At 47.5% G+C, this 23,687-nt stretch overlaps 1 protein-coding gene across 5 annotated transcripts in view; it reads left to right on the top strand.

Annotated features, from left to right (window-relative positions):
* Nucleotides 1-14,124, top strand: part of LOC137423746 (monocarboxylate transporter 12) — a 33,849-nt gene extending 19,725 nt beyond the window's left edge. For 3 of the 5 annotated variants that reach the window (XM_068111216.2, XM_078773770.1, XM_068111217.2), the window contains one exon: nucleotides 12,920-14,120. In XM_068111216.2, coding sequence (XP_067967317.2) covers nucleotides 12,920-13,101 — 182 coding nt within the window. In that variant the 3' untranslated portion in view covers nucleotides 13,102-14,120. Of the gene's footprint in view, nucleotides 1-12,919 lie in introns of all 5 variants that reach the window. The other 2 variants (XM_078773772.1, XM_078773771.1) reach the window with 2 other exon arrangements.
* Nucleotides 14,125-23,687: the final 9,563 nt, after the last annotated feature.

The raw sequence follows: 23,687 nt of genomic DNA, 5'->3' as shown, positions 1-23,687 counted from the left end.
TTTGGTCCATTCGCAACGCCAAAGCGAACGGCGAACGGCTTGCGAGTACAGTGACAATCCCCCCCCCCCCCCTCTATTTACATGAAATGGTTTTAATTAGTTTTAAAACATAGTTTAACGCCAACATAGCGGCAACATAGTTTGCCAACGTGAAATAAATGAATACGCTCTCAAATGTGCCGTCCGAGGCAGAGTGTGTTCGCCACGTTCGGCACACGCGATAGCTCGCTGCTCTCTGATTGGTTGAATCGTTTTTTGGACATAGCTCGGTAAGTACTTGTCCGATTAATATGAAACCTTGAAAAGGCACATCCTCGGGTCCCCAGCAATATACCTGGCAAGTTTAAAGTATATCGGACCCGTGGTTGTCGAGAAACAGCGGTCACAGACAAACAAACAAACAAACACATACAGAGATTACTGGAATTATAGATAGATTACTGCTAGAGTTTTTCTTATTAATCTTCCACCCTATTTTGCACCTCCGAAAACTTCATAATTAAGTTTCTCAGCAACCGCTGGACGGATTGACAGGAAATTTTCATCAAATGATCGGCTAGGCTCGTAGAATTTTTAAATGCTAATGATGACGTCATAGGTCACGTGGTATGGGCGCCATCTTGTAAAACACCTTCAACTTTGCCCCTCTGTATCTCCGAAACAGCTCAATGGAAAAATTTGAGGAATGGCTCATTCTAAAGAACTCTGCAATGGGAACAAAAAACATGTGTATTGAGTATATCAAAAATGCTAACGTTAAGAGGTTAGAATTCGTCAAACACAGTTTTTCTCCCCCCAAAAAGAGATTTTTCTCCCAGATGCTTAGTTAAAAAAAACTCAGAATGCGAAAATTTTCGAAGTCATACGTCACATGGTTCGGCCGCCATCTTGTTTTCCGTGAAAAAACACAAAAAACCCTTTTTCTCCGCAACGGCTGAACGGATCGAGCCCAAACTTGGCATGCGTATTCGGATACCCATGACAAACAAAAAAGTCAGCGAGCACGACGTCATCCGACACGTGGTTTCAGAGTTATGACGTTTTAAAATCTCAAACTAGAAATGGAATCACCTCCATAATTTGTGGAGGTATCGAGTGGAAACTTTACACAAGTGTTCCTCATGGGGGGATGTTTAATCGTTACTTGAGACGTTTTTTTAAGTCACATGGTTTGGCCGCAATAAATAATGGAAGTTAAATTTTAAAAAGCTTGTAACTCTTGAACCACTGCATGGATCGACTTGAATTTTTAATACAATGTAGCTCTCATCGGGTGGAACAAGTGTGCAAAATTTCAAGATGATTGGATGTACGGTCGCGAAGCTAAAGTCTTTATTGTTGAAAGAGGAACAAACACACCATTTTGTCCTGCCAGGCCACATCTCCCAGTGCTTTTGCCATTTTCAGTTTTAATTTCCTTTAAAAAACATTTTCTCTGCAATTATAGGGCCGATTGAGATAAAATTTCACCATAGGAGGGACTCGGTCTGTAGAATATTTTAATGGTAATTATGACGTCGCAGGTCACGTGCTTCGGCCGCCATCTTGTTTTTCGTGAAAACACGAAAACCCCTTTTTCTCTGCAACGGCTGAACAGATCGAGGCCAATCTTTGCACGCAGAATCGCATGCCCATGACGAACAAAAAAGTCAGCGAGGGCGACGTCATCCGACACATGGTTTCAGAGTTATGACGGTTTAAAGCATGAACTTTTAAAACGTAGCTCCTCCCTCATTTTTGATCCAATCGAGGAGAAACTTCACAGGTCTGTTCAGCATGTCAGTCTACTAAAATGTCATTTTAGAATTTGCGATAGGTCACGTGGTTTGGCAGATATCGTTAATTAAACGATTTTTTAAAAAAAAATGGATATCTCTTGAATCGCTTTATTGATCGACGTGAAACTTCATACTGTAGTAGAAGTCATGAAGAGTAACAAGTGTGCAAAATTTCAAGATGATTGGATGTACGGTCGCGAAGCTATGTCTTTATTGTTGAAAGAAGAAGAAACACACCATTTTGTCCTGCCAGGCCACGTCTCACAGTGAGTGCTATTGCCATTTTAAGTTTTAATTTCCTTTAAAAAACATTTTCTCTGCAATAATAGGGCCGATTGAGATAAAATTTTCACCATAGGAGGGACTCGGTCTGTAGAATATTTTAATGGTAATTATGACGTCGCAGGTCACGTGGTTCGGCAGCCATATTGTTTTTCGTGAAAACACGAAAACCGCTTTTTCTCTGCAAAGGCTGAACAGATCGAGGCCCAACTTTGCAAGCGGCATCGCATACTCATGACGAACAAAAAAGTCAGCGAGCACGACGTCATCCGACACGTGGTTTCAGAGTTATGACGTTTTTAAGCATGAACCTTTAAAACCTAGCTCCTCCCTCATTTTTGATCCAATCGAGGAGAAAATTCACAGATCTGTTCAGCATGTCAGTCTACTAAAATGACATTTTAGAATTTGCGATAGGTCACGTGATTTGGCAGATATCGTTAACTAAAGTTTTTAAACTTTTTTATGGATATCTCTTGAATCGCTTTATTGATCGACGTGAAACTTCATACTCTAGTAGAAGTCATGAAGAGTAACAGGTGTGCAAAATCTCAAGATGATTGGATGTACGGTCTGGAAACTAGAAGTTGTTATTGCCTGAAGAAGAAGAACCACAACACTTTTTTTTGACCAGGCCATGTGACATAACCACCTCACGAGCTAAGGGTAGCTCGAAATTAAATTGTCTTCGGATTTGACAGTCGCTAGAGGGTGTTAACATTCGAATGCAACAAATCTGGGCAAATTCTGATGAATTTTCGTAAAACTACACGATATTGTCATTCACATTGGAAAATAACATTGTAAAACTCTCCGCCGCCTCGGCTTATTTCTCGCTCTGAAGTTCATCCTGTCTTCAATTTTAAGGAGAAAGAGAGGTATCTGCAAGCAATGGTGACCTTTATTTTGTGGAAATCCGATTTACAATGACGAAGTTATCCAAAATCTAACATTTTAAATGGGTCGCATTTCCAAAGTGAATCTTCCACAGGTAAAATATCCACACGTGCAGGCACACCTTACGGCGTCAATTTGGCTCCGATTTCAAATCGGATTTCGATTGTCGTATTGCCTCGGATGAGTTAACAAAATACCACAACAAATTTGGTGACAATCATGAAAAATTTGACCAAGTTCGATCGACGGGATACTTCGTTCTACGCTGACATACGGCACGGGCCACGGATGACGTCATGCCACGGCAGGACGTTCTTCCACGGGTGGCAGATATCGTTAATTAAACGAAAATATTTTTAAAAATGGATGGGGTGGGGGGGATGTGTGTGTGTTTGTGTGTGTGTATGGATGTGCGTGTGTGTGGATGTCTGTGTGTGTGTGTGTGTGGGTTGGGGGGGGGGGGATATGTGTGTGTGTGTGGAGGGGTTGGGGGTGTGCATGTGGAGGAGGGGGGGATGGATATGTGTGTGTGTGTGTGTGTGTGTGTGTGTGTATGTGTGGTGTGTGTGTGTGTGTGTGTGTGTGTGTGTGTGTGTGTGTGTGTGTGTGTGTTGGGAGTGGGGTGGGGAGATGTGTGCGTGTGTTTGTGTGTGTGGATGTGTGGATGTGCGTGTGTGTGTGTGTGGGTGTGAGGGTGCGGGTGGATATGTGTGTGTGTGGAGGGGTGTATGTGTGGAGGGGTGTTCGTGTGGGGGGAGGGGTGTGGGGGTGTTTGTGTGTGTGCATGTGTGTTAGGGTTGGGGGGAGGTGGGGGGATGTGTGCATGTGTTTGTGTGTGTGTTAGGGGTGGGGGATATGTGTGTGTGTTTGTGTGTGTGTGTTGGGGGTAGGGGGGCTGTGTGCATGTGTGTGTGTGTGTGTTAGGGGTTGGGGTGATGTGTGTGTGTGTGTGTGTGTGTGTGTGTTGGGGGTGGGGGTGGGAGGACGTGTGCATGTGTTTGTGTGTGTGTATGTGTGTGTATGTGGGTGGGGGGTAGGGGGAATGTGTGTGTGTGTGTGGGGATGTGTGTGTGTGTGTGTGTGTGTGTGTGTGTGTGTGTGTGTGTGTGTGTGTGTGTGTGTGTGTGTGTCGGGGTTGTATCCAAGGGGGTTGTGTCAAAGCATGTCCAATGAAAGTGGGGTTGTATCACAAGTGGGGTTGTATCAAAAGTGGGGTTGTATCAACAGTGGGGTTGCATCAAAAGTGGGTGCGAGTAAACCGGTCATCACTGCCAGCAGTTTTAAAGTGGCAGTTCTAGTTATTATTATTTTTACAAGATCGAGGCTCGTGTACGAGACAACATTAACGACAAAAAAAAAATGCTGAACATTAACGACAAAAAAAAACCAAACGGACACATAAGACGAAATACAAGATGAGGAGAGAGGGGGAAGCACACAAGTGCAACATTTTAGAGCAGGGTTTTGGATGGGGGAAGATAAGAGATGGGGACCATCGGATGAAAAGGTGAATATACCCTATTTTTTGAAAACTGTGACCCCCATCTTGGGCTTAGCGGTTAGGGTGCCGGCTTGGGATCCTAGGATCCTGGGTTCGAATCCCGGTCGATCGCTAAATGAACACCAGGGTGGTTGACTCAGCCTGTCATCCTCCCGAGGTCGGCAAATTGAGTGCCAGGCTTGCTGGGATGAATGATCACGGTGTGTACCCCGGTGAAATTTAGAGATTAAGTAGATTTAATGGTGCCGAATCCAAATACGAATGTTGCTTAGCCGTAAATCTGCACGTTTTAATTATAACGGTCACTTGATGTTTTTCTTCCAAATTTGACTATTTTTCCATCCAAAATTGTATTTAAAACTTTTAAACAGCTTATGCGGGCGCAGTGAGTCTCAAAATGTTATTTTGCAATGACATCTATCAAACTGAGATGATGCAGGACTCAAAAGGTACAGTTAAGGTAAAACAGCGTGAACTTGATGTAAATTTACAATGTTGTCAGTGAAAGATACTTTTTTTGACCCAATTTTAAGAAATTGAAATTACGTACTTTTCGCTTCTGCCCTTTGACAATTATTTTTAAATGTTTTCATACAGGTGAAAAACAGTTCAGTGATTTTATTCAGAAAAAAAACATGTATAACAATGCAAATGGAAACCACTTTATTTTGCTGTTATTAACTATTAAATTCCAGCTTTCATTGTGTGGGAAAGGTGTAGCCTGGTGTTGGCTTAGCGGTTAGGGTGCCGGCTTGGGATCCTAGGATCCTCGGTTCGAATCCCGATCGATCGCTGAATTAACGCCAGGGGGGTAGATTCAGCCTGTCATCCTTCCGCGGTCGGCAAATTGAGTACCAGCTTGCTGGGATGAATGATCCCGGTGTGTACCCCGAATTAGAATAGGTACACCGTATCCCTGCGCATCATAAGACGCGACCAAGGGTTGGTGTCAGGAAGGGCATCCGGCCATAAAAACATTGCCTCAAACAGGGAACCATGATTGTCATGGGGCCCACAAGGCTAACCCCCGCTCTAGCGGGGAAAACGGCCTTAAAACGATCATTCATTCATATTGTGTGTACAATATGATAATTTAACAAATGAAAAATGATAAATGTATTTATGTATGTACAGAACAAAGTGTAGATCTTTACCTTATTGTTACTGAAGTGGAGTCATACTTCACTTTAAAATAATATGCTGCTGGTGACGACAAATAATTTAAGTAGACTTTGTTTCGCTTGCTTCCGATTGGTTGTAGTTAAAACCAAATCTTTGCAAACATACCTGATGGAACACATTACCAATGAAGTACAGGTACACTTCACAATGATTCTACTCATAAGAAATAAAGCTCACTTTGTGTAGTAAACCATTTTGCTCCATATAGTAATCTGAGAAATTGTATATTGTTTGGAAATGGAGCATTCTGGATTGACAATTAAATATTGTGACAAATAAACAATAAACAAATAAACATGCTTGCATTATTTTCATTATTTTGATAGTCAATGAAAAGAGTCTGCAGTTCTTACCTGGATTTGTGTCTATTCTCCCCCAAATCTGAAACGTCCCTGCGAACATCAATCTCTTCCCCAATTTCTTGCCTTCAGTATATTCAACCCAATTTGGAACTTACTAGAGACTCTTGGCATTTGTCTTACTTATGAATGAATGAATGAATGAATGAATGAATTGTCTTACTTATATGAAATACTAATTTTTACGTGTTTTTGAGCTTGGAAATTGCTGTTTTTATTAAAATTATCACAATTGTTGCACTTTTTGTTTTACATGAAAACTCAGTAAAATCGAATCCAAAGGGACAACAAAAATGGTGGTAGTAATGTAGTTGCGTTTTTTGCTCGTCGCAGTATTGAATCACACATGGTAACCTAATCCCGCAGAGTGTGTACACACGTGTACAAGGTGGTTTGTCGGCACGCTTACGACGCAACCACATAAAAGCACTGACATCACAACCATCATAACCTATACAAAAATACAATGCTTAAATTTCAATGAAGAACATGGCCCCCCTCTCGGTATAGGCCACAACTGGCACACACTAAAGTACATTTGCATGTATCTGCAGATGTAACCTATAAAAAAAAAGTATGCTTAACATTTCAACAGGCAGCGTGACCCCCTTCTCGGCGCAGGCCAGAAATTGCAAATACATGCAAATGACATACCACGCAGGGGCGGATCCAGGGGGGGGGGGTGCAGTGGGTGCGAATCTGCTGAACTATTGGACCAGGGAAGAACGCAAGGAACTGCAGAAACTTCCAAGAACGCACGAAATGCCGTTTCTGACGATCAATTTTTTTAAATTTCCTGGGGGTGGACCCCCAGACCCCCCCTTTATCACCCCCCTCCCGAGCGCTATCGTTTCATGCACCCCCTCCCCCGTCTTTAAATTCCTGGATCCGCCCCTGCCACGAAAAGCAGTATGCATTGGTATGTATCTGCATTTTAAAGAATGTAGCCCACATAGGCCGTCATAGCGCCTATAAAAAAATATTAAATGCTTAAATTTCAACGGACAGCATGGTCCCTCTAGCTCTACTTAGTCTTAGACACAGACCAGAAATTACAAATAGATCTAGATCTAGGCCTACATGCAAATAAATGACACCACGAAGAGCAGTAGATTTGTATCCGCACAGAAAGAAAATGTACCCAAAGGCAAAGCAAAACACTAGGCCTGGGCCTGGCTAATCTTTAATTTTTATTTATAATTCAGAAAATTCCATTATACACGATGGTCATATGAACAGCCATTCAGACATCGGTAGTTCATAACATAAGAGACAAATTTTAGTCGGAGAGACACTGTGTGTGTTTTTTCCATGAGCCTTTCCATGAGCGAGGCTCATGGAGATTCCATGAGCCTCGATCTTGCATACAACAACAACAAAAAAAAAAAACCCCGCTTTTCGCTTCGCGAGCGCAGGGTAAATATCTTGCAAGTCCATAATGTGGATGCAGATGGAAAACCTTCTTTATGGGTCCATTCAATAAACGGTGTTCCAAGGTGCAGTTAACTTTATGAATGGACCAGGACAGTCATTTTGTATTTCTTTATTTGATTTGACTCCAAATGGCAGCAAATCATTGGGCAGAAACCTTGGAGACCAGCATGCAACTGCTGGTCTCCAAACCGGGCGATCGGGCAATCCCCCTCAGTTGACGATACCCAGCCTTCCATTGGGGTCTCCCATTCAAGAACTACCCGGCACAGAACGGGTTCGGGCACATTGAAACTGATAAGTGGTCGACTAATAACTGTCTGTCACTCACTGATTGCCTCAATCACTGGATTTATACCCCGCTCATTCGAACAGACGTTAAGCAATTGGTTAATATCTGTCCATCCGTCCGTCTGTAAACCTCAACGTATTTCAATTGAATGTTATATTCTGAACATGAATCGGAAAACGAACCTGCCGTTAATTTTTTTACTCTGTCTGTCTGCAGGCAGTCAAACAAAATTGTAAATCATTCCAAACAGGGAACGTATTGTTTTTAAGCACGTTATAAAGGACACTGTGGCGGACACAAAAGCCCACTGGCGTGGTGACATCATTCCACGCACCAAGTGGGCGGTGGCCACGCCCGAGGGGTAGGCGTGGCCTCATGATATACACCGGGCGACCAGCCCGGAGGAGTTCAGTGTTACAGTGTAGTCTTACAATAAAGACGTTTATATGTTACCGCTTGTCCGCTTCCTCCTTGCTCACAAGCAGCGCGTATAACGCCGCGCTTTACTGGTGACCCTCGACGTTGGATCTGCTGGAGCGATCCTTCCACACGCGACGCCATCGCCATGGCCGACTTCGTCAAACTTCCGGAATTTTGGGAGGCTCAGGCCGAAGTCTGGTTCGTCCAGGCCGAAGCCCAATTTCAGCTTCGGCACCTCACCGGCGATGACACGCGCTATTGCCACGTCGTCGCCTCCCTCGGGCCCGGCACGGCCGCTCGAGTTGTGTCCGTCCTTCGCCACCCACCGAAAGGCCACAAGTACGAGGCACTCAAGCGGCTACTCCTAGCCACGTTCAGCCTCACGGACGACGCACGGGCCGACCGCCTCCTGGATCTCCCCGAGCTCGGTGAGACGCGCCCGTCGGTCCAAATGGACCATATGCTGTCACTGTTGGGCGACGAAGCCCCTGGTTCGCTATTCCGGGCGCTTTTCCATTGCCAACTTCCAGCGCAGGTTCGCCTCGCGTTGGCCGGGACCGGGCTAACGGAACCCCGAGCATTGGCGGCCGAGGCGGACAAGTACTTCGCCGCTTCGGACACGTGGGCGAGCGTCGGCGTGGCCGTCACGGCCTTCGACGCTGATGTTCAGCAGCATGTTCCACAGCATCAGCTTCTACAGCACGCTGATGTTCAGCAGCATGCTGATACGCACCTCGTGAACGCCGCCACGCCCCGCCCACCGCCGCGGCGAAAACTGCCACCGCGGGGAAACCCGTCGACTCCACCGGCCTGGCGGAGCCAGCCGCGCTCCTCCAGCTCCACCACCTGGTGCTGGTCCCACGCCAAGTTCGGCCATGAAGCTCGGCGGTGTCATCCGCCGTGCTCCTTCAACGGGTCGGGAAACGCCCGGGCCGGCGCTCAATAGTGGCGATGAGCGCCGGCCGTTCGAGCAGCCTGCTGTTCATAACGGACACCTTTTCCGGGCGCCGTTACCTGTGCGACACGGGAGCGCAGGTGAGTGTCATTCCCGCTGGCACGTCAGACAAGCACGCCGCGGGTGGGGGCGCCGTGCTGCTTGCCGCGAACGGGACGCCCATCCGTACGTACGGAAAACGCTGCCTCTCTCTGCGGTTTGGAGGGCAGGTTTTCCGATGGACGTTCGTCACCGCCGACGTGCCCATGGCACTGCTTGGCGCGGACTTCCTGTGCGCTAATGGGCTCCTGGTCGACGTCAAGCGCAGACGGCTTGTCCAGGCCGAGACGTTCAGCTCGCTCGCTTGTGCGTTGCCCAGCTCAACGAGCGGCTTGCCAAGCGGCTTGCCGAACGATTCGGTTCCGGCCACTTTGGTCTGTACGCTTCCGGCAGCGGACGCATTCACCCGCCTCCTCGCCGGCTTCCCGGCCCTCACGCGGCCCACCTTCTCGGCGGGGGCCGTCAAGCATGGGGTGGCCCATCACATCCCCACCGTCGGGCCACCGGTCTACGCCCGGGCACGCCGCCTCGAGCCGACGAAGCTGGCGGTGGCAAAAGCGGTGTTCGCTACCCTGGAGCGACTCGGCATCGTTCGGCGCTCAGAGAGCGCTTGGGCGTCGCCGCTGCACATCATGCCGAAGCCCGGCGGGGGATGGCGACCGTGCGGGGAATATCGCCGTCTCAATGACGCCACGACTCCCGACCGCTACCCCGTCCCCCACATTCAGGACTTTTCCGCCCGTTTGGCGGGCAGGTCCTTCTTCTCGAAGGTGGACCTCATACGCGGCTACCATCAGGTCCCCGTCAGGCCGGAGGACGTCCCGAAGACGGCGGTCATCACGCCATTCGGACTCTTCGAGTTCCTGCGCATGCCCTTCGGTCTGAAGAATGCGGCTCAGGCGTTCCAGCGACTGATGGACAGCGTCCTGCGCGACTTGGATTTTGTCTACGTCTACCTGGACGATATCCTCGTCGCCAGCGCGTCCCGCGAAGAGCACCTACGCCACCTCCGCACGCTCTTCGAACGCCTGGGCCAGCATGGCCTGATTGTGAACCCCGCAAAGTGCCAGTTCGGCGCCGCCACAATCGATTTTCTGGGGCACCGTGTCACCAGGCACGGAGCCGTCCCCCTGCCGGCCAAGGTGGAGGTGGTGAAGGGGTTTCCGCGCCCCCGCACGATCAGAGGGCTGCAGGAGTTCCTGGGCATGGTGAACTTTTACCATCGGTTCCTGCCCCGTATCGCCCAGCTCCTGCGCCCCCTGCACGAAGCTCTCCGAGGTAAGCCGGGCAAAGGCGACGTTACCTGGACCGAGCAGATGGACACGGCGTTCACGGGCGCGAAGCTCGCCTTGGCTAACGCCACCATGCTCGCGCACCCGGCGCCCGATGCACCGATCGCCCTCACCACCGATGCCTCGGACTACGCGGTGGGCGCGGTGCACGAGCAATGGGTGCGTGGAGCTTGGCAACCACTGGCGTTCTTTAGCCGGCAGCTTCGCCCGCCCGAACGCTGTTACAGTACCTTCGACCGCGAGTTGCTCGGACTTCACTTGGCGGTCAGGCACTTCCGCCATCTGCTCGAGGGCCGGGCGTTCACTGCCTTCGTCGACCACAAGCCGCTGATCTTCGCGATGGGCAAGGTCACCGAGCCGTGGTCGGCCCGGCAGCAGCGTCACCTCTCGGCCGTGTCCGAGTACACGACGGACATCCAGCACGTCGCGGGGAAGGACAACCCGGTGGCGGATTGCCTTTCCCGGGCCGTCGCCCACGCAGTCCACCTCGGCATCGACTATGCCCGGATGGCAGTGGACCAGGCCGCTGACCCCGACGTCCAGGCCTTGCGGACCGCCGTCACGGGCCTCCGCGTCACCGAGGTGCCGTTCGACGGCGTGGGCGCGGCCCTCTTGTGCGACGTCTCCCTCGGGCGTCCTCGCCCCATTGTGCCCGCGGGCTGGCAGCGCCAGGTGTTTGACGCCATCCACGGCCTGTCCCACCCGGGCGTGAGGGCCTCCCAAAGGCTGATCGCCGACAAGTTCGTCTGGCATGGCCTCCGGAAGGCCGTCCGCGGCTGGGCCAGGACGTGCCTCGCGTGCCAGCGCGCCAAGGTGCACCGGCACACCCAGGCCCCGTTGGCCCCGTTCACAGTGCCGGACCGCCGGTTTGACCACGTCCACATGGACCTGGTGGGACCTCTGCCCCCCTCGCGGGGTTTCACCTACGTCCTCACCATGGTGGACCGCACCACCCGGTGGCCGGAGGCCGTGCCCTTGGCGTCGACAATGGCGGCCGATGTCGCGCAGGCTTTCATCGCCACCTGGGTCGCCCGGTTCGGCGCCCCCTCAGACATCTCATCCGACCGCGGCCCCCAGTTCACCTCGGAGCTCTGGGGGGCGGTTGCGCAGGGGCTCGGGGTCCGGCTGCACCGAACCACAGCCTACCACCCCCAGGCTAACGGCCTGTGTGAGCGATTTCACCGCTCATTGAAGGCCGCGCTCTGGGCCACCCTCCGCGACGGCGGCTGGGTCGACAGGCTCCCCTGGGTCCTGCTGGGCCTCCGGACGGCGCCCAAGGAGGACCTGCGCGCATCCGCGGCGGAGTTGGTCTTCAGGCAACCGCTGCGGGTGCCGGGCGAGTTCCTCCCCGACTCCACGGCACCATGGTCCGCGGCACAGCAGCGCTCCGCTCTGCAAGAGACCGCCCAGAGGTTCGCCCCGGTGCCAACGGCATGCCACGGGCACCCACCGACGCACGTCGCCCCGGAGCTTCGCACGGCGGAGTACGTCTTCGTCCGCCACGATGCCCATCGGACACCACTGCGGCCCCCGTACGACGGGCCTTTCCGCGTGCTGGAGACCGGGCCGAAGCACTTCACCCTGGACATCGGCGGTACTCCTGACCGCGTTTCGGTAGACCGCCTCAAGCCGGCCCACCTCGATGTGGACCATCCACCGCCAGTGGCCCGACCCCCACGTCGGGGCCGCCCTCCTGCGGGCGGACCCCCGGCACCGCCCAGCCCCGCCGCCACGCCGCCCCCCGGTCCTGCACCCATCCCAGGGGCAGCCAGGGGCATCCCACCTGGCATCCCTGCACCCCGGACGCCGCCGATCGCCAGGGGGCGCTTTGGCCGGGTCATTCGTCTGCCCCGCAAACTGGCCTTCCAGGTGCGCGGGAATTCTGGGGGGGCGCGTGTGGCGGACACAAAAGCCCACTGGCGTGGTGACATCATTCCACGCACCAAGTGGGCGGTGGCCACGCCCGAGGGGTAGGCGTGGCCTCATGATTTACACCGGGCGACCAGCCCGGAGGAGTTCAGTGTTACAGTGTAGTCTTACAATAAAGACGTTTATATGTTACCGCTTGTCCGCTTCCTCCTTGCTCACAAGCAGCGCGCGTAACGCCGCGCTTTAACACAAACAAAAGGCACGAATAACTAACATAAAGTGTTAAATAAGGTGGTGTAAAAGACGTTGCATCAATGGCGGTAAACTCCTGAATTTTGTTTCTCTCCAACCTTTAAAGTGTTTATTTTATTTCAATTTCATTATATACTTGCACACTTTCCAAAACCTTCCGTTTAGCAATACTCGGTCAAAATATTACAGCATTTTACATCATCTCGACCAATCAAAGTTGCTACTTACAGACCCCGCCCGTATCCATATTTCTCAAGATTGCGTGGGGTAAGATGCTCAATGGACTCTGTAGTTAGTGTGTTAATGTTTTGTGCAAACATAATACTGCATTGCAAAACTGCCTCTTCCCCTCCCTTGCATCCTGTTTCAGCTTGGATCACCAATGCCACTTCCGGATACACAGCAGCCTTCCTGTTGAATGGATTCTTCGTCTTGTTTGGTGGAGTCATCTTTCAATTCTCACTCCTCTACGCCTCTTGTTGCAAGGGTCGATCGTACGGCCCAAAAGTGTACGAGTGCCTTCTCGCCAAATACTGTAAAAATGAAGCTTGAGGCCTCGTTTCATGGCTTATTTAATTATTTTAATTGAATCTTGTGTCACACCGATGATACAGTACTTATTCATTGCCCTTCTGTGAAAGGCATATTATTAAACTATTGGTTTTATGAACATAATGAGGTTTTCCCAAAGTTATAATCACGTAATTATTATTTGCTGGTGCTGAATATTGAAAATAATTGGGGACGTTGATACCACAAAATGTTTGGGAATTGTGATAAATTTGACTTTTCCATTGTAATCCATCTTATATAAACAGCATCAAATTCTCATTCCTTAGGCTGAGTCTTTTTTAAATGCTGAAAAACTTAAAATACTGATAACAATAATAAAAAGACATGAAATGTCATAGCCCCCATGGTTTTAGTAATTTTGCTGTATGGAGTTAAAGGCCGTCAGTCGGCCATCTTTGGTCAGATTACAAAATAAAATCGTCTGCAAATGTATAATCTCAAGTATTGTCTTTGTGCCAGGTTTGATCAAAAATCGGTCCATGCATGTCCGATAAATGTTTGGAAACACGTTTAACTAACAAAATGGCTGCCAGTCGGCCATCTTGGATCTGATCTCGAAAACAAATGACGTGCATAATATGTAAGCCATCATTCATTTTCTGTCTGCCAAATTTGAACAAGATCGGTAAATGCCATGTCCGAGAAATAGTTGAGGACGTGGTCAACATCGGGTTTTTTACATCTTCTCTTTTTTTACAACTTTTACACCTTTTTTTTCCTCCCGCCCATGGTACACTGAATCGTGTGATAGACCGGAAGCAACCTCAGATCTCTCCACAAAGCCGTGTGGGAAGACAGGTCTTTAGAACCCGAACACATATGAGATATAACATCTGTCCAACCTCAAGACTGAACTTTCCACCTTGTCACCATCCCAGAGGTGGTTTAAGATTTTTTGGGGGCCCTAGGCCCAAAACATATTTAGGCCCAAAGCATCCACCAAAAAGTACATAGACTCCATTGAATGTTACGCTGAGTTAATAAAGCATACACGAGGCACATTAACTGGTCAGTTTTGTCAAACATATACATATACATACACGTGTTTGCCTCGGCATCGTGTCGTGCTGCTCCCGGTGGCGGTGGGAGAGGGTATTACGAGTGATTCTTCAGAACCTTCCATTGTATCACGACTAAGAGGACTCCCTCCCTCTGTGTGATTTTCTCACTCGCTCAGCCTTCGCTGCTTTTGATTCAACTGCAAAAAATCTGGAGGAATTCCCATGTCTTACTGCTTTTCCCCCTTGGAAAACAAAATGCCATGTTGAGGTCTTCATTACCAATCAGCTAGGTATCACTTGCCAAGCCAGCCGTTCCTTATCAACCGTTTCGTTGGAGTGCTTGCTCGAGTGCTTAAGCCACTTGATGAGCACTGATTGGTGATGTAACACACCCCAACAATTGCAGAGGTGTGTTCAGTTACCAGGTTTTTTTTATTTTATCCTTGCCAGGAGAGGGTGTTGCATTTGGATCCGTTTTGTTTGTTTGTCCACACAAACCGTCAGTAGGTGTGTATTAAGAACGTTAGACCCTTTAGAATCCTAAAGAATCCTAAAATGCATAAACAAAATCCATATTTTTTAGACATTTCCAAAAGACATGTACACTTGTAATGCTCCAGACAGTCTCTTGAAGGTCATTCATTGTAACTGCTCCACTGCCTGCAAGACACTCTGCTGCTCTTGTAGACGATATGGACTACCCTGTACTACTTACTGCCTGTGGACCGTGCCAACTTGAAGAATGTGACAATCCACATAACAAGTTTCTTCCAGAGGAGTCGGAGGATGACGATGAATAGCGACTAACTGTATAAGACAACAAATGCCTAATGGGCTGGTAAACCTGGCTTACTGGATTACCTGATTACTTTGTGCTTATTTAAGTAATTTTGATGATTTCCTGGGTGCCTTAACCTAGGTATACACACTGAAAATATCTCTCTCGTTTGACTACTATTCGACAGAGCCATTTTAGTGGATCAGGATGTCACCTTGGGATGCCATCTTGGACTTGTCAATAAATAATTAACTGATGGTAATTTTATTGATTCAATTGGATTCCTTGGGCCCTAAAACCTAGGGTTAGACACCAAAACCACCTTTCTAGGTTGAATAATAATTGAGATATGGCCATTTTAAGCTCCCGGCGGCCATCTTGGACGCCATATTGAAAATGACCCCTTTCCGGAAGTCAGATGTTACTAGATTTTTAGTATGTTATTTAGCATGCCCAATGGTACCAGAATCCATTGAAAAACCTTTTGTATCAATTATTTTGGGGTTAGGTGAGTTTTTTTTCGTATATTGACCCTATGATCCCTAACACTCTTTCAAACATTTACAACCCTCAGACTCATTAATAGCACGAAGAATCTAAGGACCGTGAAGAGACTGAAAACTCACCAACACCCTAAGACCCATACACTCTTAGGAGCTCTAAGACCATCTTAGGACCCCATTCAAAACATCGAAAACACTTCAGAGCCTTCAGAACCCTAAGATCCTTTGAGACTCCTAAGTCCCTTACAAACTCTAAGACCTTTTTAGACTCAATTCTGTGTTTGCTTCCAAATCTTGTGTCCCCAACCCTGACTCACTGTACCCAACTGCTCCTGGCTTCTGTGTCTTTTGCACCTGAGAAGGTAAAGTTTCTAGCATCCCTCGACTCTGATTCTGCAACTGAACCGGATGGCATCAGCGCAAAAACCTGCTCTTGCACATCCTCGTTCTGCTCCTTTCACCCTAACATTTACCCTAGGTCATCCTCCATCTGCTTGGAAGTCGGTCAAGATCACTGCATTTCAAAACCAAGGTACAAAAACTTATCTGCTTAACTACAGACCTATCAGCTTACTTCCAATCATCAGGACAGTCTTGGAATCCATCATCACAGTTGACTTCAAATTCTTCCGTTTTCTCCAACGGCCTGATCTCAGACAATCAATTCAAATTCAGACCAGGTCACTTTACCTTGGCCATGCTACTTCTACTCTCACAAAAATGGATGGAGGTCCTCAATGCCAGACATGAGATCAGGGCTGTCTCTCTTGACATATTTCGTGCTTTCGATACAGACTGGCATTCCGCCTTGCTCTGCAAACTCTCTGCCTATGGTATCCAAAGCCAACTCCACACATGGATACAAGAGGAGAGGAAGTCAGAAAGCCAATGCATGTCTCCCAACGGGATACCTACATCTCATCTTCATGTCAAGGCTGGAGTCTCCCAAGGCAGTGTTCTGGGCCCAGTCCTATTCCTAATCTTCATCAACGATCTCTCTCAATCTCTGGAAAATCCTCTTTACCTATTTACTGATTAGTCCACCCTCTGACATGAGATCCCTCATCCTTCACGTAGACAGACAGCAGCCTCTTCCCTCTCTTCACACCTTGATAGAATCACAAGTTGATCAAACACTTGGAATATGTCTTTCAAACCTGAGAAATCTCACACTCTCACTCTGTCTCTCTGAAAAGACGGTCAGGTGAACCCTCCCTTAACAAACCTCTTGAGGAAGTTTAGTTGTTCAAACTTTTGCGCCTCACTATCTGCCTTAATCTTTCTTGGGAAAACCTCACTTCTCGGTTGTCCTCCAAAGACAGTCTCTCTCTGGACATCCTTGGTCGTGCTAAGTCTTTCCTCGGTCAATCTGACTTTAATTTACTTACAAGGCCTCCATCCACAGTTTGATGGATTACTGCTCACCCCTCTGGGCCTGTTTGTGGTTTCTCTGGCTTCTACCATTACACTTTCCCTGACCAATGGAAACAAAGGTTAACATGAGCTTCCAGCAGGGTTGTTATTTGTAACCACTGTTGGCCTGGTCTACACCTGTTCTGAAAATCCTCCATGGCTGATGGTAATTGGCATGCGAATTGCCAAGCTGCCATTTATGTGGTTGCCAGTTGCCACTTCATACCACTTGTCCTCTATCAATCCAACCAGCTTCAGATCTTTATGGATCACATCTCTCCATCTTTTTCTTGGTCCACGCTGAGTGTGGACTAGACAGGGGCAACTGCACAAACAGGCGGGGTTAGGTAATTGGTTAATGTTGTCCGTCTGTCTGTTCAGCTGTCTACATTCTACAAACATCAGTTTATGATCGAGGAACAACATATTTTAAATTGAATGTTATATTTTGAACACGAATCGGAACATGAATCGGAAGACAATTCTGCCGTTTAACTGTACTTTGGTCTGAATTCGTCCCGATCGCACATGCGCAGAGGAGTGAGATAATATTTGTACTCTGTCTGCCTGTCTGGCCTTCAAACAAAATTGAAAATCATTCCAAACAGAAACTCACCGTTTTTAAGGATGTCATAAAGGAAGAACACAAACAGCAGGCAAGAATAACTAATGTAACATGTTAGAAAGGGTGGTGTAAAAGACGCTGCAGCAACGGCGGTAAACTTCCGAAAAAATATTTTGAATTCGATGGATTCGGACGAAATTTGGTGGAGAGGTTGGGCATGAGACACGGACGAAATGATTAGATTTTGGTGAAGATCCGCATCCGGATCGGGTTTCTGAGAATTAAAAAATTTTATCAGTGATATTCACCAGTTAGTGATAGGGTGAAAAATGATAAATAACATGACATTTGAAAAATTTGTGGATGAGCACAGCATGGTGTTATCGAAAATCAAAATTCCACCATGTAAAACAAACTTTTACCAGTTAGTTAAACTAAACTAAATGGTTTTCATTCTGGTTAATTAAACACGAGTCTCATGACCAAACGGTTTAGAAATAGTCCGGGAGCCGTGGGGTCGAACCTGGTTTTGTCGGATAAATTTTTTTCCTCTGCTGTTTCTTGTAGCCTGGGGGTAGCTCAATAAGATTCAGGAGGGTGCCCGGTGAGATCCCTTGGGCAACTCAAGATATTAACCCCTTCATGCCCTATGCGCCCAAATCATGATAAAAATGGGAACTTCCCATAATTTCATGGTGAATACTCACATCAAATGCATCAAATTTGCTGTCTCTGATATTTATTCACACAGTACTTAATGTACAATCAAATACGATTCTAATTTGAAATAATGAACCCTTTTCTCGCTGTTCCAAATCAGTGAATTTCCACAATTCTGATTACACGCTTTAGAAATCGACATTTTGTAGACCAGAGTAAATGAAGAGAGAAATCTACAGAATGATGTCACAGTGACTACGAGGAATTTTGAACCCTTCTTAACCCTTATCTACCAACCCACAATAAACATGTATCAAATCACGTTTATGTACTACAGGGTGGCCCAAAACGTGTCCCTGTCCAAAATTTGAAACGAGCAAGGACAAGTTCTGAAACCTACTGACAGATTGTATTGTGCTGTTTCATGTCCTACAATACATGGTAGAATTAGAAACACTGGCATTCTGATAATGGCCTAGTTCAGGCTACTTGGGTCTTGCGCATCCTATCCTGAAACATGCACAAAACATTGTGCAAGCTAAGCCTTTAACCCGACAACTGCATCTCTTGGAGTTACAAAGGGGTTCACTTTTGCAGCAGCATCTGATCATTTCCAAAATGTAGTTTGCGGCAAGTTTGGCATTTTCTGGTGGATTGGTTGGGCTCAGTGACCTGTTGATTGTGTCTTTCTTCCATCCAAATTCTTCTGGGTTCAGAGCTGGCGGGGGATTTACATTGAGGGTTCGCCATAAAATTGCCTGAAAGTGGGCCCTCTTCACATTTTCAATAAATGCTTCTCTCGTTGGTGGAAGAGCAGCCAGGTTTGGTGCAGACGTATGACCTTTTCCATTCTTTTTTCCCCCATACAAGCAGCCTTGTGTGTGACATGTCCTTGCTGTCCTCTATGCCGTAACAGGCTGAGATGAAGCCAGTGGCTTGATTAATGACTTGTTGGAGCGGTGCGTCCACATTGCCTATGGCCGATAAATCATATCCAGCTTTCAGGGCTTTGATTACAGAGCCTTTTCCAATGCCAAAGTAACATGCTACAGTGTCACATCCTGATATGGCATGGGCAGGTAAAAGGTTCTTTGCAATTTCTTGATGCTTAGCCAGTGTTGACTTGATGTCCACTATTGCCCTTTCCTTGCTTGGGGACTCCATGGCCAGTGGCACTTCCAGTCTTTCCAATTGGTAATGATGAAGTAGCAATACGAACACATCCGTGTCATCCCAAACCACAGAGACTTGATGGGCTTCTCCAGCACACTCCAAGACTCGTTGGACAATGATGATATCGGCTTCTTCATGATGAGTCTCGAAATTGTACCGGCTCCTTCTTTCTTCCTTCTTGATTTCGATGGGACAAGGGTCCTCCCCTATCACAACCAAATTGTGTTTCTCCATGCTCCGTAGATGGAAAAGCCTGTCCTGAGTCAGTTCATCACATAATATTCGGATAAGCTGTTTCTTGTTTTCAACAGATGACAAGACAACCTTCTGGGCTGGAAGCTTCATTGTCCGTAGCAGATGATGTTTCCTGCTAACCCCCGTCTCCTTGCCATCCCTCGTGACGGACTTTATACTGTACTCATGGTACCTATCAAAGATGAGGTAAACGTCACTGTCTGTCAGGTATGAAGTTATGTGCTTCTTGACATTCGCAATGTGATCGGCTACTGTGCCATCTGCTGGCCAATGGATGGTCCAAAGAAGGGCTGATCCATCTATGACAGTGACGTTTGCATCACCAACATTCCTCCTGGAGACTTCAACCTGGAGCAACCTCTTGAGTGTGGACTTGGCTTTACAAATCCGCATTCCATCCTCCGTGAACATTGCGGTTGGGACAGGTGCAAGCTCATTGGAAAGGACATCCTTCACGTCAATATCGCGGTCACTAGATAACAATGCGATGACCCTTGAGTAGATGGCATTCAGATCATAGACTTTGGAGTCACCAACTTGGACAGATTTGCTTGTTGCTGCCATAGTCACCACTTTCGTGGGGATGGTATTGTAAAATCCCCCAGGTCAGGTCTTCTCAAAATCTTCTAACATTGCCTCTCCAATGTTCACGGCATTGTCTACATTGACAGATGGTGGAGCTAGCTTCCCGCTGATAATGTTGACAGTACTCCCCCCTGGATGTGCCTTGGGATCCAATGGATGGAGGCATGTGTCGAGTTTCTTTCGAAGTCCAGCCCTGTCCTTGGCGTCTGCTTCTATCCTTGCCTTGGCCTCCTCCTTGTTCATTGTTCATTGTTCATGTTCATTGTTCATGCCTAATGCTTTTTCAAGCTCAAAGTGTTTTTCATCACCATATATCTTGCTCCACCAGATAGTGTTCGTTATTCGGACGGCTCTTGCACGGATCAACTGTTCCGTCTTCGTACGGCAGTTGAAGTAGTCTTCACTACTTCAGATTCACTTCACTACTTCGGCAGTCTTCCAACTGAAGTAGCATTCCTCAAGATCAGGCTCCATCAATGTCAACCCTGTAAAAAAAGTAAGACTCTCACATTCTACCCTAAAAATTTAGACTCTTTGATTCAGTGCATCAGTACTGGCAACATTGATAAACCATCAAGTTAAAAACCAACAACTCTAATTCGTGAAAATAACATCTAATTTACGATTTTTTTTCTTTAAGATTAAAGAAGTGGTCTCATTTGATCAAATCAAGGATTGATAACAGATAAATTTTGTCAATTATAGGGCTTCAGAGTCCGCTTTAATTCTCAGAAGTAATGGAAGTATGCAACTACACTTGACAAGAAAGGATTCACATTGATGCAAACAGTTTGGTAACCTGCTAAAATAAGGCAGCACATACTAATCTGAGAGGTTGGCTTCATCTAATTAAAACTTCATTGGAAGCATCCTTGATTATATAAATGATTTCACATACATTAATCAGTTCGTTCTATAGTACATTTACTTACATTTATGGCTTGTGAGACAGCCAAAAACCAAGATCTGAAGCTTGGCTGGAGTGAAAATTTAAGACAGAGGAATGGCAAACCATCAAATTCTCATTGTTTTGTTTGTGTCCGCCTTACACCACCCAAGCGTCCTACCATAAATCGATCAGAAAAGGGTTAATTATCAAAACTGTTGTTTAAACTGTTGTTTAAAAATGGTTTGCACATGCCCTACTGCATGATTAATCATAAAAATAAGCATGTTAGAGCCTTTGATAAACATACTTTGTGAAGAAACGAAGGGAACTCCCGTTTGTCAGGATTTGCGCGTATCGGACATAAAGGGGTTAATATCTTGAGTTGCCCAAGGGATCTCACCGGGCACCCTCCTAAATCTTAATGAGCTACCCCCAGGCTACAAGAAACAGCAAAGAAAAAAAAATTATCCGACAAAACCAGGTTCACCAAAATTCAGGCCTTTGGCTCCCGGACTAAAATAGTTCTCCAATAGGTAGTCGGGTAACACCGCCACGAGCATAATTGAATGAGTTTACATTCACTCATTCATTTTTGGTTTTAAAATGAAATTTTTAATTTTCAACATCGCCATTCCATATATCAGAGAGTACGTTAGTACCTTTTAATTTAGCATAAATGTAGGGATTGCCTTTTTAATTTAGCATAAATTTTTTTATTCACTTGTATTCATATATATTGTTGTGGATATGAGAATGGTGTTTTTTTTTGTTGTGTAAATTGTTGTAAAAATATCGCCCTCCTTGCTCCAGTTATGTATAAAGGTCAAAGTGCGTCCCGTAATTAGTTCATAAGCACTCACGTTAGCCAATCATAGATTTCCCCCTTGTTGACAGTTATTTCCTTATTCTGTGTATTAGGCTAAGGATTTGTCTTCCATTAATTGACACTCCATTGCACCGAATTCAAATAGATAGATCCCAATTCATTCCCAAAGCCCCGTTCACAAAGCCTCGATTGCCAACTGCATTCGCCGCCATTGCCATGTGCTCCGTGCTCTGTGTGAACAGGAGGGGCGGGGTCGCCGGGAAGAGGCAAGCCCAGGGCGCGCCACGAGGGGCGAGGCTGTTCAGCCCCATGCCCAAATAAGGGAACAAGCCCGTAGCTCGCCACGAGGGGTGCGCCGTTCGGCACCATGTCCAAATAAGGAGGCAAGCCCATGGCATTGCCATATAAGGTCATAGAGCACGGGGGGAGGGCGGTACCGAAACTGAGGAGGGCGTGTCACACCGGCGCTTGAGGAGGAGATATGTGTGCGAAGATCGCACAACGGCAGATGAGTCCTAAAAAAGCACACGACGTCCCCACGGCAGCACGGAGAGCGAACCATTGAGCAAGACTGAGAGAGAGAAACGTGAGGGAGTGCCTGTATTGTGGCAATAGGCCGATACCCTCCAGGCCCTATTGCCGGTCGGTGAGACGCGAGGCTGTGTTTGCCGGGTTTTCGCCTCGACCCCAAAGCGTGGATTGGAGCGCGCGCTTGGAGCCGGACCTCGACGCCTACCATCTGCCTGGACCCTCCTCTGCCGTCCCAAACCATCCCTCCCATTCCATCCTTCTTGTGTACGTGAGTTTGTTCTGTGTGTCTTGTCCTGGGGTATAAGTTAAGCCTGTTTAGATAAGCTAGCAATTTTCACTGTGTCTCCTTGATTTCTGTCTGTCTTTATTTTATTATCTTTCCTTCTTCCTTGGTTTCTTTCAATCCTGTAAATAGTAATAAATAATAATCGTATTTCAAACCTTTTTGTCTCCTTCCTCTTCTTCACATCCGCGTCGCCTTTGTCTTTTCCCCATTGAATATCTGTGGCACGATTTGGCCCACGTTTAAGGAATCGGGTCTAGTCATTGTAAAAAACAGTTCGGGCCGCGGCGCCATCCGCTCGGCAAACTAACATCTTATCCGCGGTCCGTAACAATTGGTGCCAGGAGCGAGAACGGTCCTGAAGCGCTTCGTGCGCTCAAATTACGAGTGGGCCGAAATTTGTTTTATAAAATCTTAAATTGAACATCGTGCCATGGATAGTCAAGGTGGCGGGATGCCGGTGGGGGCACTAGAAAAAGGGGTTAGGGGTAGCCCAGGATCAGAGGGAGGAAATGGAAGAGAACAATGAGGAGGTGGTTGAGGAAGTATCAGGTGCGCAAAATGGCGCCCTCGCGCACGTGAATGCAGCGGCACCAAATTTAGCGGCGCCCGTGACCGTAGCAGCACCGGTGGATTCGAACCTTTTTTTGCTACAAATGGGGGCCCTTATGGACAAAATGGGTGAGCGATTGGAGGGCCAAATTGGAGCAATAATGGACGAAGCGAGGGCTGATAGTGAGCGATTGAGGGGCCAAATTGAAGCAATAACGAACGAAATGAGGGCCGATAATGAGGGACTGGGGAAGGACAGAGACCGCGGGTTGAGCGAGCAGGTCCCAGGGGTGCACGAGGAGGTAACGCGGGTCGAGAAGCGCTGGTTGGGCGAAGTGGAGGAAAGCGCGGGTACAATGACGGGTATAGAAATCGCGACCCGGGGTATGGGGCAGCCGGCGACCGTTGAGGTAGAAGAGGGAATTTTATTAAAGCCAGTGGTCGTCGTGGTGAATAAAGAAAAAGAAATAATGGGTATAATTGAAATTGAAAAGACGACGCAGGTAGCCCAGGAATTGGAGGACGGAATGGAAACTGTACAAAGTCCGTGC

Source organism: Myxine glutinosa, chromosome 3 (assembly GCF_964187855.1).
Source record: "Myxine glutinosa chromosome 3, kmMyxGlut1.1, whole genome shotgun sequence".
In the NCBI taxonomy this organism is placed as follows: Eukaryota; Metazoa; Chordata; class Myxini; order Myxiniformes; family Myxinidae; genus Myxine; species Myxine glutinosa.
Note: the sequence above shows the minus strand (reverse complement) of the source record. Positions and strands in the feature narration are given on the sequence as shown.